General features: G+C 42.5%; 1 protein-coding gene across 9 annotated transcripts in view; it reads left to right on the top strand.

Moving 5' to 3' along the window:
* Positions 1-17,125, top strand: part of LOC125458177 (rho GTPase-activating protein 26-like) — a 203,893-nt gene that overhangs the window by 127,821 nt on the left and 58,947 nt on the right. For all 9 annotated transcript variants that reach the window (XM_059650653.1, XM_059650649.1, XM_059650654.1 and 6 more), the window contains exon 16: positions 15,312-15,370. In XM_059650653.1, coding sequence (XP_059506636.1) covers positions 15,312-15,370 — 59 coding nt within the window. The remainder of the gene's footprint in view (positions 1-15,311; positions 15,371-17,125) is intronic.

Below are 17,125 nucleotides of genomic sequence, written 5' to 3'. Positions count from 1 at the left end.
CGCCCTTGACTTGGTCTCCTGCATTTCCCGCAACTCATCCTGCACACCCCGTCCCACCATAGCCACCAAAGGAGAATCCCCCTTGTCCTCACGTACCACCCCACCAACCTCCAGATCCAGCGTCCTCTGACATTTCCACCATCTGCAATCTGACACCACCACCGAAGACATTTTTCCATCCCCACCCTTGTCTGTTTTCCAGAGGGACCACTCTCCCCATGACTCCTTGTCGGCTCCACACTCCCCTCCAACCCCACCACACCCGGCACTTTCCCCTGCAACCGCAGGAAGTGCTACACCTGCCGCAACGCCTCGTCCCTCACCCCCATCCCAGGCCCCAAGAAGATTTTCCACATCAAGCAGATGTTCACCTGCACGTCTGCTAATATGGTATACTGCATCCACTGTACCCATTGTGGCCTCCTCTATGTTGGGGAAACCAAGCGGAGGCTTGGGGACCACTTTGCAGAACACCTACGCTTGGTTTGCAGTAAACAACTCCACCTCCAAGTCGTGAACCATTTCAACTCCCCTTCCACTCCTTAGACAACATGTCCATCCTGGGCCTCCTGCAGTGCCACAACGATGCCACCCGAAGGTTGCAGGAACAGCAACTCATATTCCACTTGGGAGCCCTGCAGCCCAATGGTATCAATGTGGATTTCACAAGCTTCAAAATCTCCCCTTCCCCCACCTCATCCCAAAACCAGCCCTGCTTTTCCCCGCCTCCCTAACCTGTTCTTCTTCTCACCTACCCCCTCCTCCCACCTCAAGCCCACCCCCATTTTCTTCCTACTAACCTCACCCCGTCCCCTTGCCCTGTCCATCCTCCCAGACTGACCTATCTCCTCCCTGCCTCCCCACCTACACTTGCCTCTACTGGCTCCATCCCCGCCTCTTTAACTTGTCTGTCTCCTCTCCACCGATCTTCTCCTCTATCCATCTTTGATCCACCTCCCCCTCTCTCTCTATTTATTTCAGAACCCTCTTCCCCTCCCTCTTCTCTGATGAAAGGGCTTGGCCTGAAACATCAGCTTTTGTGCTCCTAAGATGCTGCTTGGCCTGCTGTGTTCATCCAGCTCTACACTTTGTTATTTTGAGGGCACCTTGTTGAATGTTTTTAAGGCAAAGATAGATGTTTGAATGGTAAAGCAGTTTAAGGCTTATGGTGAGCAGACAGGTAGGTGGAGCTGAGTCCACAAAAGGATCACCCATGCTCTTATTGAATGGTGGGTGGAGGAGCCAGACGGCCTACTCGTACGCCTATTTCTTATGTTATTAATTTGCTGCAAATAGAGTACAAGTGTGCAAACAATGGTTTGTCTTTTTGATTGGGAATCACTGTATGTAGCAGCTTAGGTGTATATTTTAAATTTTCAAACAATCTTTTGCCCTGCAGCTATCTTTTTTGTATATTTTAAGAAAAAATTGTTTCTCTTTATAATGCTTAGCTTTAGAAAATACACATGATTTTCTTCTTTGCATTGCAAGACACTAAGAATGTGGCCAAGGACTTTTGTAGAATTTTGAAAACTAAATGAGTGTATTGCTCGATTTAACTTTTTATCAGCTTCTAATTACCTGAGCATTTAAACAATTTTATGATCTCTGGGTCTTTATTATTTGGCATAGATATTTCACCATTCATTCAGACTTGGTGGTTTTGGTCCTATTTAGGAGGTAGAAGCGCAAGTTATTCATTAGACATTGAACTAAATTCAAAGTTGGAGGTTAGTTTAGATCCGAGATAATGGGAGCTGCAGATGCTGGAGAATTCCGAGATAGCCAAGTGTGGAGCTGGATAAACACAGGCAGCCAAGCAGCATTTTAAGAGCACAAAAGCTGATGTTTCGGGCCTGTACCCTTCATCAGAAAGTGGGGGGGAGGAGGAGAGGGTTCGGAAATAAATAGGGAGTGAGGGGGAGGTGTATCAAAGGATAGAGGAGAAGATCAGTGGAGAGGAGATAGACAAGTTAAAGAGGTGGGGATGAAGCCAGTAGAGGTGAGTGTAGGTGGGGAGGCAGGGAGGGGATAGGTCAGTGCAGGGAGGACAGAGGGCAAGGCGGTGGCTTGAGGTTAGTAGGTAGGAAATGGTGGTGCGGTTTGAGGTGGGAGGAGGGGATAGGTCAGAGAAAGAACAGGTTAGGGAGGCGGGGAAGAGCTGGGCTGTTTTTGGGATGCGGTAGGGGGAGAGGAGATTTTGAAGCTTGTGAAATCTACATTGATACCATTGGGCTGCAGGGTTCCCAAGTGGAATATGAGTTGCTGTTCCTGCAATCTTCGGGTGTCATTGTTGTGGCACTGCAGGAGGCCCAGGATGGACATGTTGTCTGAGGAATGGGAGGGGGAGTTGAAATGGTTCACGACCGGGAGTTGGAGTTGTTTATTGCAAACTGAGCGTAGGTGTTCTGCAAAGCGGTCCCCAAGCCTTTGCTTGGTTTCCCCAATGTAGAGGAGACCACAACGGGTACAGCGGATGAAGTATACCATATTAGCAGATGTGCAGGTGAACATCTGCTTGATGTGGAAAGTCATCTTGGGGCCTGGGATGGGGGTGAGGGAGATGGTGTGGGGTCAAGTGTAGCCCTTCCTGCGGTTGCAGGGAAAAGTGCGGGGTGTGATTGGGTTGGAGGGGAGTGTGGAGTGGACAAGAGAGTCATGGAGAGAGTGGTCCCTCCGGAAAGCAGGCAAGGGTGGGGAGGGAAGAATGTCTTTGGTGGTGGGGGCGGATTGCAGATGGTGTAAGTATCGGAGGATGATGCGTTGGATCTGGAGGTTGGTGGGGTGGTATGTGAGGACAAGGGGGTATTCCCTTTTGGTGGTTATTGCAGGGACAGGCTGTGAGGGATGAGTTGCGGGAAATGCAGGTGATGCCATGGTCAAGGGCGTTCTCGACCACTGCAGGGGGAATGTTTGCGGCCCTTGAAAAATGAGGCCATCTGAGATGTATAGGAGTGGAATGTCTCATCCTGGGGGCGGAGGCGAAGGAATTGGGAATAAGGGGTGGAATTTTTGCAAGAAGGTGGGTGGGAGGAGGTGTATTCTAGGTAGCTGTGGGAGTTGTTGGGCTTGAAATGGATATCGGTTTCTAGGTGGTTGCCTGAGATGGAGACAGAGATGGTCCAGGTGAACTTGAGGTTGGGGTGGAAGGTATTGTTGAAGTAGATGAACTGTTTGAGCTCCTTGTGGGTGCACGAGGCGGCGCCGATACAGTCATCAATGTAATGGAGGAAGAGCTGGGGTTTAGGGCCAGTGTAGGTACAGAAGAGAGATTGTTCGACGTAACCTGCAAAGAGGCAGGCATAGCTTGGGCCCATGCGGGAACCCATGGCCACCTCCTTTGTCTGTTCACAACCTTCAAAATCTCCCTTCCCCCTACTGCATCCCAAAACCAGCCCAGCTCATCCCTGTCCGCCCTCCCTGGACTGACCTATCCCCTCCTTACCTCCTCACCTACATTCACCTCTACTGGCTCCATCCCTGCCCCTTTAACTTGTCTGTCTCCTCTCCACCGATCTTCTCCTCTATCCATCTTCGATCCACCTCCTCCTCTCTCCCTATTTATTTCAGAACCCTTTCTCCCTCCCCCTCCCCCTCCCCCTTTTAAGATGAAGGGACTCGGCTGGAAAAATCAACTTTTGTGCTCCTTGGATGTTGCTTGGCCTGCTGTGTTCATCCAGCTCCACTCTTAGTTTTCCAGCCAACTGATCTAAACTGTTTTGTGGTACAGAGTATTGCTAACAGCATGTGTTTAATTCCTGCACTGGCTGTCATTACCAGAAAAGATTCTCCTTTTCAACCTCTTCCCCTCGCCTGAGGTGTGGTGACCTTAAAGTATTTTTTATTGCAAAAATGTAGATTAGTTCATTAAAACAATTGTGTGCATAGACAGATACTAAAGCAGTCTTTACTGGCCTTGTATATAAAGAATAAACTTTGGAGCTGTTTTAAAAAAAGGCATTTCCTCCACATACTCCACACTATTTACTACTTGAGGCAAAGGGAGGGTCTGATAACTGAACAGAACCTCATATTTTGGCAAAAGAACTTTACAAAGTGATCGTTCCTCGCTGTGCCTTGTTGGCAGCTCCCCCAAGCTTTAGTGTGTACCTCAGCACATGGTCTTGGATCTTGGATTGTGCCAGTTTGCAACACCTGGTCAAAATCAACCCTTTGCACTGGAAGACCCAGTTCTTGGCAGACCAGCATCTTTCATTGAGTTGATGGATCTTCCAGGCATAGACAATTATTGTCTCAGTGAGTATCCCTGGGAACCAACCACAGAGCACAGAGTCTTGCATTTTCGGAGCTACTCAGGACAAACCACAACAAAAACCACTGCACCTCTCTCCACATCTTTGAATTGGTATATCCTCAAAGGAGATGAGTGGCAGTCTCTTTATTCCTGCTCTAGCCAGTTCAAGGGCAGTGTGTGATGGCAGAGAGAATCTGGGGTTTATGTGAAGGATCTCACCAGCTGCAATTCCATCTTGGTTCTTTTTAGAAGGTTCTGGCGATGAGGCATTCTGCCAAATGGCTTTGACAGTCTGCTCAGGGAACAGCTCAATGGGATCCACCATCCCGTTTTCTCGCATGTTCTTGAGGATGTCACGCTGATAACTGCGTGGACTTGTTATCATATAAATTTATAAGTTTTTCCATTGGGGACAGATGAAATGTGATGGTCCAACTACTTGGAATATTTTGCAGCAATGAGGCCAGACCTTTCTTTAATAACACCAGGGATAGGTGGAATTCCAGTCCATAGTTGGTGTTTGCATATTGAGGGCCTGTGCACAGCTTGATACAGCCACATGCACAAGATGGCAGCGTTGGGTATGCCTTGTTCTCTTCACCCCTCCCCCCCCCCGGCTTATCTAGACCAGGTCTGGGAATTGGCTTGACCTATGCCACATAACGAAACGCCAAGAGTACCTCACACCTGATGAACAAGGTTTTACCTGCAATGGAGAAGGAGCAATGCTCCCATCTGCCCAGTTTTTGGTCAAGTGCTCTTCCCAGGTATTGACACAAGCCCTGTCCTCTCTGAACCATATATCCAGCACCTTCAGATAATCTGACCTGACAGTGAAAGTGCTAAACGATCCGTCATCCCAGTTTCCAGAGAACATTCACTCTTGACTTGATTTCCCTTGGCTCCCAAGGCCAGTTTGAACTGGTCAAAGTTACTCATCGATCTGCACGCTGACAATAGATTGGAGCAGAAAATGGTGACATCCATGTACAGGGAGGTTTTGACCTTCAGACCTCTGCTGTCTAGAATAGGCACCTCTCTCAGGCTCGCATCCTACTTGATCACCTTGGCGAAGACTCTAAATACAACACAAACAAAGCAGGAAAGGTAGTTTGTCTGACTCCAGATCTGACCAGGAAGCTTTCTGATTCCTGCCCATTGATTAAGACTGCACTAATGGTATTGTTGTAGAGCAGTCAATTACAGATTCCCTCCACTAATATAATTTTGGAGCGCCCATCCCTCGCCTTGGTTTGCGATATCTTGTCAAAGGCCTTCTCGTGGTCCAGACTGGTGAGGCAGGTGTCCGACCCCCTGTCAAGCACATAGCCAATGTATCTCTAAGGATCACAAGGCTGTCTGAGATCTTCCTACCTGGTACAGCACAAGTTTGGTGGCAGTGAACCACTGATCCCAGCGCAGACCAGACCCTGTTAGTGATGACCTTAAGGCAGAATTTTATAATCCACATTCAAATATGAAATTGATTACCAATTTCTAAATTCTTCCTCTTGCCCATTCTGCTTGGTGAACCTCTGGTTAAACCACCACCAATCTCTGATGAGACAGCAGGCTAATGGTCTGGTAAGGCTATGGCGACTTTACCTTTATTCATAGGCACCACTTTTATTAACAAATTTCCTTTCATGAATTTCAATTTGTGAACCATGTTATATATAGCATACTTTGAGGCTACTTGCATGTACAAACCAATTGCATTATGTTAAAACATATGCCATACACTTGATTTGCAAAACAACTGGCTGATATAAGTGATAATGGGAACTGCAGATGCTGGAGAATCCAAGATAACAAATTGTGAAGCTGGATGAACACAGCAGGCCAAGCAACATCTCAGGAGCACAAAAGCTGACGTTTTGGGCCTAGACCCTTTATCAGAGAGGGAGATGGGGAGAGGGTTCTGGAATAAATAGGGAAAGAGGGGGAGGTGGACCGAAGATGGAGAGAAAAGAAGATAGGTGGAGAGGAGAGTATAGGTGGGGAGGTAGGGAGGAGAAAGGTCAGTCCAGGGAAGACGGAGAGGTCAACGAGGTGGGATGAGGTAGTCCTGCCTCCTTGACCTCTCCGTCTTCCCTGGACTGACCTATCCCCTCCCTACCTCCCCACCTATACTCCCCTCTCCAGCTATCTTCTTTTTTCTCCATCTTCGGTCCGCCTCCCCCTCTCTCCCTATTTATTCCAGAACACTCACCCCATCCCCCTCTCTGATGAAGTGTCTAGGCCCAAAACGTCAGCTTTTGTGCTCCTGAGATGCTGCTTGGCCTGCTGTGTTCATCCAGCTTCACACTTTGTTAACTGGCTGACATAAGCTTTCCACCCTTGCATTGAATTTTTGTAGAAAGTTTACATCTGCCTTGCAAGTTTTTGGGCTGTGAATGACTTTAAAATGTTGATATTATTGCATTGCTGTCACATGGAATTCAGCTACTTTATTGCAAACAGCTGTGAAATGTTCATGGTGGTTTAAAAATAGATTATTTTGTTGAGCAAGTTATCTATGTTTTGGGTGTTGGTTTCCTGGACAAACAAATGTAATAATTATGAATCTTGAATGAGAATCATTGGCTATTTAAATCTATTTAGAGGTTTTGAGTACTATGTAGAAATTGTGGCATATGTAAATGATACAGTTTTATATTACTAATATATTTTGCTTACTGGAAGATGATTTTTAAAACCAAGAATATATGAGAACCGCCTACAATGATGAAGCTTTATGGATTCTGAAAGTAGTTCATTTTCATTTAAATTGGGATTTTGTACAATTACATTTTAATGCATTTGGATGGAATGTAAATTTATTTTTTTTACTGCAGTTAGTATGGAATATTTCCTGGAAAAGGTCTTTCATGGCTTGACTTCAGTCCATATAATAACAGTGCACATCTAAAACTTCAGAATTGGGAATGTTTGAACTGCTGATTTCAGGAACAGCACTACAGTACATATTGATAAATTTCCTCATCTATCTTGTCTAATTCTGTAAAATTTTCCATTTCAGCCAGTGTTGTACTTTCTATTTTTACGTTGTTGCCATACTACATTTATTGACCAGCTTATTTAAAGTGATTTATGACAGGTTCACCAACACTTAATTTAATCGACCTTCTCCCCTCCTACTGAAGTGGTTTGTGTTGTCTAGCCTTTCTTACCACAGCTGAAGATTAATTTCTACCTTTCATTAACTTGTATGCCTTTCAAGTTGCCAACATTATAAGGTCTTGAAGTTTTGATTAACTGCTAATGAGGGATTAGCTCAAAGTACACAACAACATGTATAATTAGAATTGATTTATCAAAGATTTGATGGATAGATTGGCAGGTCTGGCATCCACATATAACCATTGGGTTGTAAATGGGAAAGTTCCTGCTGTTTTCATGCACAGAATTCTTTTGTATAATAATCTTAGCCTTCTGTAATTATTAAACTGTAGTATAATTTCAGAGTGCTCCTGAAGATCTTGGCAGCTTGCATTTTAATCATGCCATTTAATATATCTCAAAGACAGAAGCTTGAACACTGCCTTCGTGTGAACCTATTTTGTTCTGATTAGAAAAATAAGTTATGTATTATTTGGAAAAACTGGTGCTACTGAGTAGCAACGGAGATGTGAATAATAAGTGTTGTAATGTTCAGCTGATCTAAAACTCTGATGGACTTTTGGGCACTTCACAATGGAAGCAAACCTGTAGTGCTGGTATTAAATTGTGTTAGTTTGCTGCTAGTCCAGTGTATATTGGGAACCTTGCAGATTGAATTTTAATTGCCTTTTTTAATTGCTTATATTTCCAACTACTGATTGTTAGCTGAGTCACAAACTATGCCCTGGCAGATGAGTGAAAAACAGCTCTTTATTGCAAGATGACCATCTGGAATTCATCCATTCTATGAATCATGAATTACTGAGCAACGAGAAAATCTCCATGGCAACTAATTGGCCAGAGTCCATTTATTTATTTCAAACTTGCAGTTATCCCGAGCAAAATAATCTAATGCTGAATGTTCTATGAAATAAAAATGATGAGGGTATCAACAGACAAAGTACATTTACATGAGGATAATTTCAATTGTTGCAGAAATGCTGATATTTACTGGCAGAATACTTAACTAGTTTAAAAATAAGAACGGGGTTGATAATGTCAAATTGTTCTCATATCTTCAATAATGAAATGTTGATCTGAATCAGCTCTAAACTGTACCTGGTCATTACTCATCATTGTAAAAATGTCACTAAGATTGTAAAAGCTGGGTAAGTGTTAACTGAAACTTTGTGTGAGGAATTTTCTGAGATAATTACATTGGCAGTTCAGAAGTTGACAATAAATATCAGTGGAGTTGAATGGAAAACACAGACCATATTGATCATCTTTATCAGGACTACTTTGAACCACAATCCAGATGCTGCTTGGCCTGCTGTGTTCACCCAGCTTCACACTTTGTTGTCCCAGAGTTTAACTCTGTTGATGAGAAGAATATTACTTCCTGTACCATTTGAATGACTAGTCTGTTGTAAAAACAAAAGCACTACACAAACATTTACATAAAAATTATGGGTTCAGTTCAGAGAAATTAAAGTAGTAGTTACAATGAAATGAAAGATATCCAGTTATATGCAACCCAGCATGTCTCAAAGGAACACTTACTATGGTGCAGTGAATTTTGTATGGAACAAACAATTCTTGTGCTGTTTTCTCCAGTTATGAAGCCTAGCACAACTAGAACATTAGGTGGAACATTTCAACTAACTTATCAATAGGCTTTCAGTAATAAATGCTTTTGTAGCCACATTTTCCCAGGAACAAATCAAGAGGTCTTCAAATATAACAGCACTCTTTAACTGACATAAAAAGTCCATCCTCAAGCAAACAATGCCAAGGGATTTGGCATTGCAGCAGAGTTTTTGCAAGCCATCACCACTTAATTCTTCAGCTATTGAAAGTTGAGAGATTGTTCAACGAATATAGTTACTGGACTAGATCGTTCAACTACTTGACTCATAAGTAGATCATGGCTGACGTTTCTCTTGGCTCCATTTATTCACTTTTCCACCTGATTTCTCCAATGCCCTTCCTAAATAATAACTGAATTCATCTCAGTTTTGAAACTCTCTGATTTAAGATAATCATTCAAACTCATAACATGGATTATTTATGTGTGTGCCTGAAGTGCCATATATTCATATACCAGACCCACCAGGACAAACAAAAAGAAAATGTTTAAGCCTTGCACCGCTATCCTCAACAGATAATTTTCTCTGGTCTTGGGCTAGCCCCCACACCATTTGAGTTCTTTGGACCTTCACCTTTGAGCCTGGGGATAGCCTGGACTCGTGTCCTTTTATAAAGTTGCTTTGCCTACAGGGAAACACTCCCATCTCATGCATCTACAGACCATGTGTTTTATGGTACTTTGCTTCATTTCTTCATTGCATGGAGGCTGCTAGCCTCTCTCGGTGACTAGCAATGTTTCTCAGCGCAGAGATTATTCAGTGCTAAGTTATAGGCTGTTAACCTCCAGCTTGCATTGTCTTTTTCTCTTCTCTTAGGTGGATGTAGATAGCTTGTCAAGATTTTAAGCACTGAAAAGTCAAGTGCGTGGATGTATCAGTGTTTAGCACCATGCTACATCAATGTCACATGTGCCACATGCTCCTTTAATATACATGGCAAGCACACTGCACATGTTACAATGAAATGCCATGTCTGAACATCAAAGGGGACTAAATCCGTAAAAAGTTAAGGTGGGGGTTCTGTGGTCACTCAGGGTACCATTACACTCAGTCAATGGATTGAATCAATTCTCGTCCATGGGCTTGGCCACGAAACTTAAGAATTAGATCCTATCAGAGTCCAGGGACTAAGCCATAGTCACTACTGTGAGTGAAGTTCAGTGAATCTGAGACAAGAACAAAGCTGCTGGGAAAGCTCAGCAGGTCTGGCAGTATCTGTGAAGGGAAAAACAGTCAAAATTGTCAACAGGCTATTTGGGGAGCTGTGGAGCAATCAGTGCTCTGAGGTCGAGATGAGAGTGTGGCATTTTGCTGACAGCCTTTTAAAAGAGGTTTTTTGGTGTCATAAGTGACTGCATAAGAGGAGAGAGAATTGCTTGTGTAAGAGGGATAAAGGCTTCTCGAGACTAAGAATGAGTTAACATCAGTAGTAAATGGGAGAGCAGCACAGTGTAATGAATCTTATTGGCTTGGTCACTCTTGGACATTTCTGTATTCCCTCATGACTAGTCATGCTTTTCTTTAGCCAAATCCAACATCTTTTCCTTAAATGGTGTTAGCATCTTTGTGTCCACTGTACCATCCTACTTGTCTTTGAGATATTAAACTAGTTGTGAGACATTTTTTTTCCCACAGTGAGTCTAAAGGAGGGAGTGCATCGCGTGAAGGGTCCTGACTGCAACGTTGACTTTACTGTTCCTCTGATGCTGCCTGGCCTGTTGTGTTCCTCCAGCTCCACGCTTGTTATCTTTGACTCCAGCATGGACAGTTCTTATTAACTCTGAGACAAAAGGCGGATTGAGATTGATAGAAATGGTCAGAGGATCCATTTGTAGTGATGCAGGGGGGAGCAAAATGGTGAAATGTCCCCAGTGATTGAGTAGGAAGTACAGAGGGTGGAAAAGGTTGGTGGTTTGGGAGGTTCAGGTGGAGAGCCATTGCGTGGACATGCTGCATACAATAGTGAGAGCTGTGTGAGATAGCAGAAAGAAGATGGCGTCATTTACCTTTACTGACCACTGAAGATCATTAATCTTCTTCCTACACTTCTGGATATCCTGCTTAACCCAGGATTTTGTGCTGATCCAAGCTACTGTTTCTTTCCATGCTGGCGAAGTGCAGTACTCTCCTTTGCCAGTAGCACAAAAAACAGAGCTCTGCCTGCCTTTCCACCACACAGTACACCAGCACTTCCAAGTCCTTGTTGGCAAACCAAGAAACTAGCATATCTTGCTGGTCCATTCCCTTTGGGAAAATGTTGCAGGATCACAGTGTAAAGAACATTTCTTGGTTGGAAGCATCTGAAGTGCTGTGAAGTTGGCATTCTAGTATGATGACAATAATGTGAAGCATCAGTAAGCACATATCCCATGAGTGTGGTGCTGAAGAGACCATTGTGTAAATAATGAGGTGAGGAGTGGATTACTACAAGTGAGAGGTCTCCAAGGACGATTGCAGATCAGCTGCTATGAATCTCACTTGAAAATATACCGCTAGAAAATGGGAGAATTCAGCCCAGTATAGTATCTTTTGGCAAATAATACCAGTTATCAGAAAATTATTTTTGACTTCACAAGGGATGCTAACCAATTAAGGACTTTTTTTAATATGCCCTTTTAAAAATGTAGACACTTGTTTTATAGTTTTAGTTTGATAATTGGCCAATAAACTAAAACCTTTTCAAACTACATGTTTCCCATTTCAAGATAGGTGTCATACTCAGTTCAAACTGCTAATTTTATCTTTTTATGATTTTTTAAAAACTGATACACACATATCAAATTGCATTTGTTGCATTTAAATTGACACAATAAGTTAGGCGGAGACTCTTAAGCATCTTTGGGTCCTTTAAGTCAAACCCAGATCTCTCAAGCAGCTGCCCTGTTAATTGGTTTGGTAGCAAAAATGTTTTTAAGAGACAGCTAAGGCAAAATCATAAATTTTAACTTCAAACCAACATAGCATGCTTAAAAAATAGCAGCTGTGAAACTTTTAAATCTGCCTTACAAGATTCTTGCTGCATGCAGCTACTTGCATCTGCTGATGAAACCTTTCTCCTGCTTGGTATCCTTTAATACCTATATTTCACACAAATTTTGTCATTGTACAAATGTAAGGCAGACCATTCTGATTGTGGACAAATATGCCATTTTCTTTTTCTGTCATTGTGCTCAGAGTGATTTGGGATCATCTTGATTCATCTAAGTAAGATAATCTCAGATTATTGTACCTGAGATAAAGAGTGGATTTTGATACAAGGGAAGCACTGTGGCCAGTGGTGTGATTGCAGTGTACAAACTTAGAAGAAACAGTCAATGATCTGACAAACTTGTGACACTGTTAATCGAACATAGAACTTAGAACATTACAGCGTAGTACAGGCCCTTTGGCCCTCGATATTTCGCCGACCTGTGGAGCCCATCTAACCTACACTATTCCATTATCATCCATACGTTTATCCAATGACCATTTAAATGCCCTTAAAGTTGGTGAGTCTACTATTGCAGGCAGGGCAGTCCATGCCCTTCCTACTGTCTGCGTAAAGAACCTACCTCTGACATCTGTCCTATACCTATCACCCCTCAATTTAAAGCTATGCCCCCTCATGCTAGCCACCACCATGTGAGGAAAAAGGCTCTCACTGTCCACCCTATCTAATCCTCTGATCATCTTGTACGTCTCTATTAAGTCACCTTTTAACCACCTTCACTCTAACAAAAACAGCCTGAAGTCCCTCACTTTTTCCTCATAACACCTTCCTTCCATGCCAGGCAACATCCTGGTAAATCTCCTCTGCACCCTTTCCAATGCTTCCACATCCTTCCTATAATGCAGCGACCAGAATTGTACGCAATACTCCAAGTGTGGCTGCACCAGAGTTTTGTACAGCTGCAACATGACCTTACGGCTCCGAAACCTGATCCCTCTGTGAATAAAACCTAACATACTGTTTGCCTTCTTAACAACCCTATCAACCTGGGTGGCAACTTTGAGGGATCTGTGCGCTTGGAGAGAGATCTCTCTGTTCGTCCACACTACCAAGAATCTTAACATTAGCCCAGTACTCTGTATTCCTGTTACTCCTTCCAAAGTGAATCAACCTCACACTTTAACCTCAGTTTAAAACTAATGTTTCAATGTATAAGTGTTATGGTGTTTAATTCTTTCACAATTTTACTAACATTAAATTAAGATTCCATATATCTGCTTTACTGCCATGCTGTGAATTGACATCAAAAATTAAAAATAAATGTTCATGAGTTCCTGCTTTTAGATCTTTTCGCACATAATTTAGAAATCTTTACAATATCTCATTCTCAAAAATGACTTGGCACAGCGATCACACTCTCGCATCTGAGTTAGAGGATTTCTGTTAATGCCCTACTTCTTCAACCAGAAGACGTCAACGTAAAATTTAAACTGATACTTAAGTGCACAACATAAGTGTCACCTTTTTATAAGATCAAAATTCTGTATGTTCTCTCAGACAGAAGTAGAAGAATCCACTAAACTAGATTAAGAACTGCAGAGGTATGTTCTTATTGACTTGGCAATATCAAGCCATTGATGATTATCACCAGCTACCTCTTTGGGCTGCAAGTCTTGTTCCAGCAGGTGATCGTTTTGTGATGGTATGTGGTATATTCGCAGTCACAATCTGTGAAAGCAATCCGCCTTGTTCATCTACAGAAAGTAGCATTGAGGGCAATTGACTGCAGGTCTCCCGTACTGCCTCCAAATCCTGAAAAGACCTTCAACTATGACTGCTCCATGTGGAGACTGCAGAGCAGTCCTTGGAGGTTGCTATAGGTCCTGGTCTTGCTAGTGTATCTGTTTCTTCTCAATTTGTTTACACTGTCTTCGAACTATGGCCACTGCAAAGATGACCCCCTCCCATGGGTTAATCCATTTGTCATGGTTCTGATGCATCTATATGGTGAATAAAAGAAACAGAGCAAGTTCTTGATAATCTGAGCATTCAATATCTGTCTAAGAAAGTTATTAAGGGTTGAAGCTAAGTGAAAATTAAGATCAAGGTTGACAATTTCAGGGGCTTTATCAGTCTTGAGAACAGAGCAATTACATTTCATGCTACTGCATGTTCAAAACTTTGTTCCATTAGACAACTAACATGTGAAAGTCTGCATCTCTGTTTAGTATTGGAATTAAGGACCCAAATATTTTCACATAAGTTGTTCTATAATTGCTGTGAAATCGAAGGGTTCAGCTAGGAAAACTGTTGCATGAAATCACCAGCCTTTGACCCCAGTGGGAACTAAATTTGGAGATTCCATGAAATAGTTGTTCTTAATACCCTTTATTCTTGCATTCTGAAGGTGGGACTTATAAATAATTTGCTGTACTTTCACTAAAGTGAAAGGAAATGTGATTTAGGATAATCCATAGATTCATCAAATCCCTAAAGTGTTGAAACAGGCCCTTTGGCCCAACAAGTCCACACTGACCCTCAGAGCATCCCACCAAGACCCATTCCCTGAACCCACGTAGCCTATACCTCCCTGAACACTACAGCAACTTAGCATAGCCAATCCACCTAGCCTGCACATCTTTGACAATGGGAGGAAATCGGAGCTCCTGTAGGAAACCCATGCAGACATGGGGAGGATGTGCCAGCTCCAAAGAGACAGTTGCCTGAGGGGGAATTGAACCTGGGTCCCTGGTGCTATGAGGCAGCAGTGCTAACCTCTCAGCCACTGTCCTGCCCCTAAATGTGTAATCCATTCTGCTATAACATTCAGATTTGAGCATCTGGCACTATTTGTATTGGTTTCATTGATATTTACAGCCTAATGAAAAGTCTTGCCAGTTTTTTTTAACATGTTTTGAAGTTTATCACTGGATGTTGATACTGCAGACTACATCTATTCACACTGAGAAACAGGTGTTAGACTGCATTCTTGAACAATTTTTGTAGCAGTTTAGTATAACCGACAGCCTGATGGGCTTAATGGCCTCCTTCTGTGCCTTATCATTCTAAGATTCTAGTTTTTGTAGTATACTTCAAAGGAATGTCAAGAGTCATTTCCGTTAGTCTGAAATCACTTGCAGACCAGTAGTGTAAGGGTTGGTAGCTTGCCATCCAGAAAAATTTAGGTTGAATTTTAGCTTCTGCTGATGCAAGCTCTTTTCATTTTCAGCTGTGTTCGTTGAATACAGTCTCAAATGGCCTCTTGATTACTAACTTCACTATATAAAGACTATGCTATTGCATTTGTATGTGAATTAATTGTAAAATCAAATACGTTAGTTTTTATTAGCCTTATGACATTTCATTTTTCTTTTAGGGTTCTCCCAGCTCCACTGATGACATTCCAATTACAACACAGCTTTATTAAAGCAGCCAGTAAGTACAGAACTTTACATTACCAGAATAATGGAACTCAGCAGAGTTATTACAGCAGATACTGTCATGACCATTTTAACACCATATCTATTTTCATGAAACTGGAGTGTGTGTTTAGCACGAGAAGATTATGCAGCATATAAAGTTCTGTTGGTCAGTTATTTTTGCTGCATCAAGTAGGCCGCTGTGGTTTACACGCAGATTTGTAAATTGATTGTACAGATAGTACAGATTGACGATTGAACCGGTGATTTTCCCAATCTTTAAAATTACTAATTGTATAAAGTCAGTAAGACATTTAATAAGCTTTGCAGCATCAGAAAGAGGAGATATCCTTCAGAATGAGACACATCCTGAGTGTTTATTTAGTTTGGGGAATTTGGGGATTCAGTGCAGAGGGGAAGAGGTGCTTTCTGTTTGCCATTTTTGGCTCCTAGTTTGTAAGACTTTTTAAAAACGGAATAAACTGAAACGCGGACCAGGGGCCCAGCACAAAAAAGTGACATCAGCGATAAACTGTAAGTTTATTGGTAGTGACAGGTATTAATTTGACTTTCTATTATAGGTTACTTTCAGATTGAAAGTAAATTGGGGAAATGTTTACAGGCTACAAGCTAAAAGACTAATAAAATTGTTTTCTTTTAAAATTCAAATTAAGAACTAAGTATTTAAAATAGAGATGCCAGGCCAAGCAATGTGTTGTAACTGCATGATGTGAAAGCTGAAGTCCCCATATTGCCTCATAGTGCCCACATCTGTAGCAAGTGTTGGTTGCTTAAGGAACTCTGGCTCAGAATTAATGAGCTGGACTCAGCTTTGAATACTGCAATACACCAGGGACGGTGAGAGTCACCTGAATGATATGTTTCAGGACACAGTTGCAGCCCCTGCCATAACTACCTCAAATTCATTCAGTTGATCAAGGTCAGGAGGGTGGCACTACTAGTGAGGCAAGGAGATGGACCCAAGAGGTAGTGCTGAAGGAATCTCAACCCTCAAGTGGTTGAGAGTGGGGGCTGTGGAGAGGATGAGCAAACTGTGGTAGAGGGAGCAATTCAAGTGAGGGAGAATAGAGAAATGTAGGAATAATCAGAGCATATTTGGGGGAGTAGACACTTCTCTGTGGCCAGAATTAAGAATCCTGAATCCTGTTGCCTGCCTGGTGTTCAAGTTCAGGATATCTCATAAGGGCTGCAGAGGATCTTGAAAGTTCCCATTGTCGTGGTTCAAGTAGATAGCAAAAACGTAGGTAGAAAGAAGAAAGACATTCTGCTGAAGGGAATAAGAGCAGCCAAGGACTAGATTAAAAATGAGAACCAAAAAGGCAGTTGTCTCCAGATTATTGCCTGAGCCATGAGCAAATTGGTATAGGGTCAGTAAGACTAAAGAACTAAATGCATGTCTCAGAGATTGGTGTGAGAGAAAATGTAGTCTGCAGTTCTGTTTTTTTTCCACTGAAGTGGACAACATCACATTAATCCATATAATACTGCATGTGCCATGTTTTTTCTACCTCAACTAATAATTCTAAAGCCTCTTCATGGCCTGTTCACCACACACTCTCCCACCTATCTTTGTGTTCTCAGCAAACTTGGAAGGTTTACACTTTATTCCCTTATTCAAATCATTGATTATACATTGTGAATAGCTGGGGTCCATGTTCTGATCCCTGTAGTACCCAACTCCTAAAATCACCTGTGTATTCATTCTCTCTGTAGTCTGTCTAACCAATTCTCAATTCATGCCAGTATACTA

The sequence above is a fragment of the Stegostoma tigrinum genome, chromosome 13 (assembly GCF_030684315.1).
Source record: "Stegostoma tigrinum isolate sSteTig4 chromosome 13, sSteTig4.hap1, whole genome shotgun sequence".
Classification (NCBI taxonomy): domain Eukaryota; kingdom Metazoa; phylum Chordata; class Chondrichthyes; order Orectolobiformes; family Stegostomatidae; genus Stegostoma; species Stegostoma tigrinum.
The sequence above is the reverse complement of the archived record's forward strand: the minus strand, read 5'-3'. Positions and strand labels throughout refer to the sequence as shown.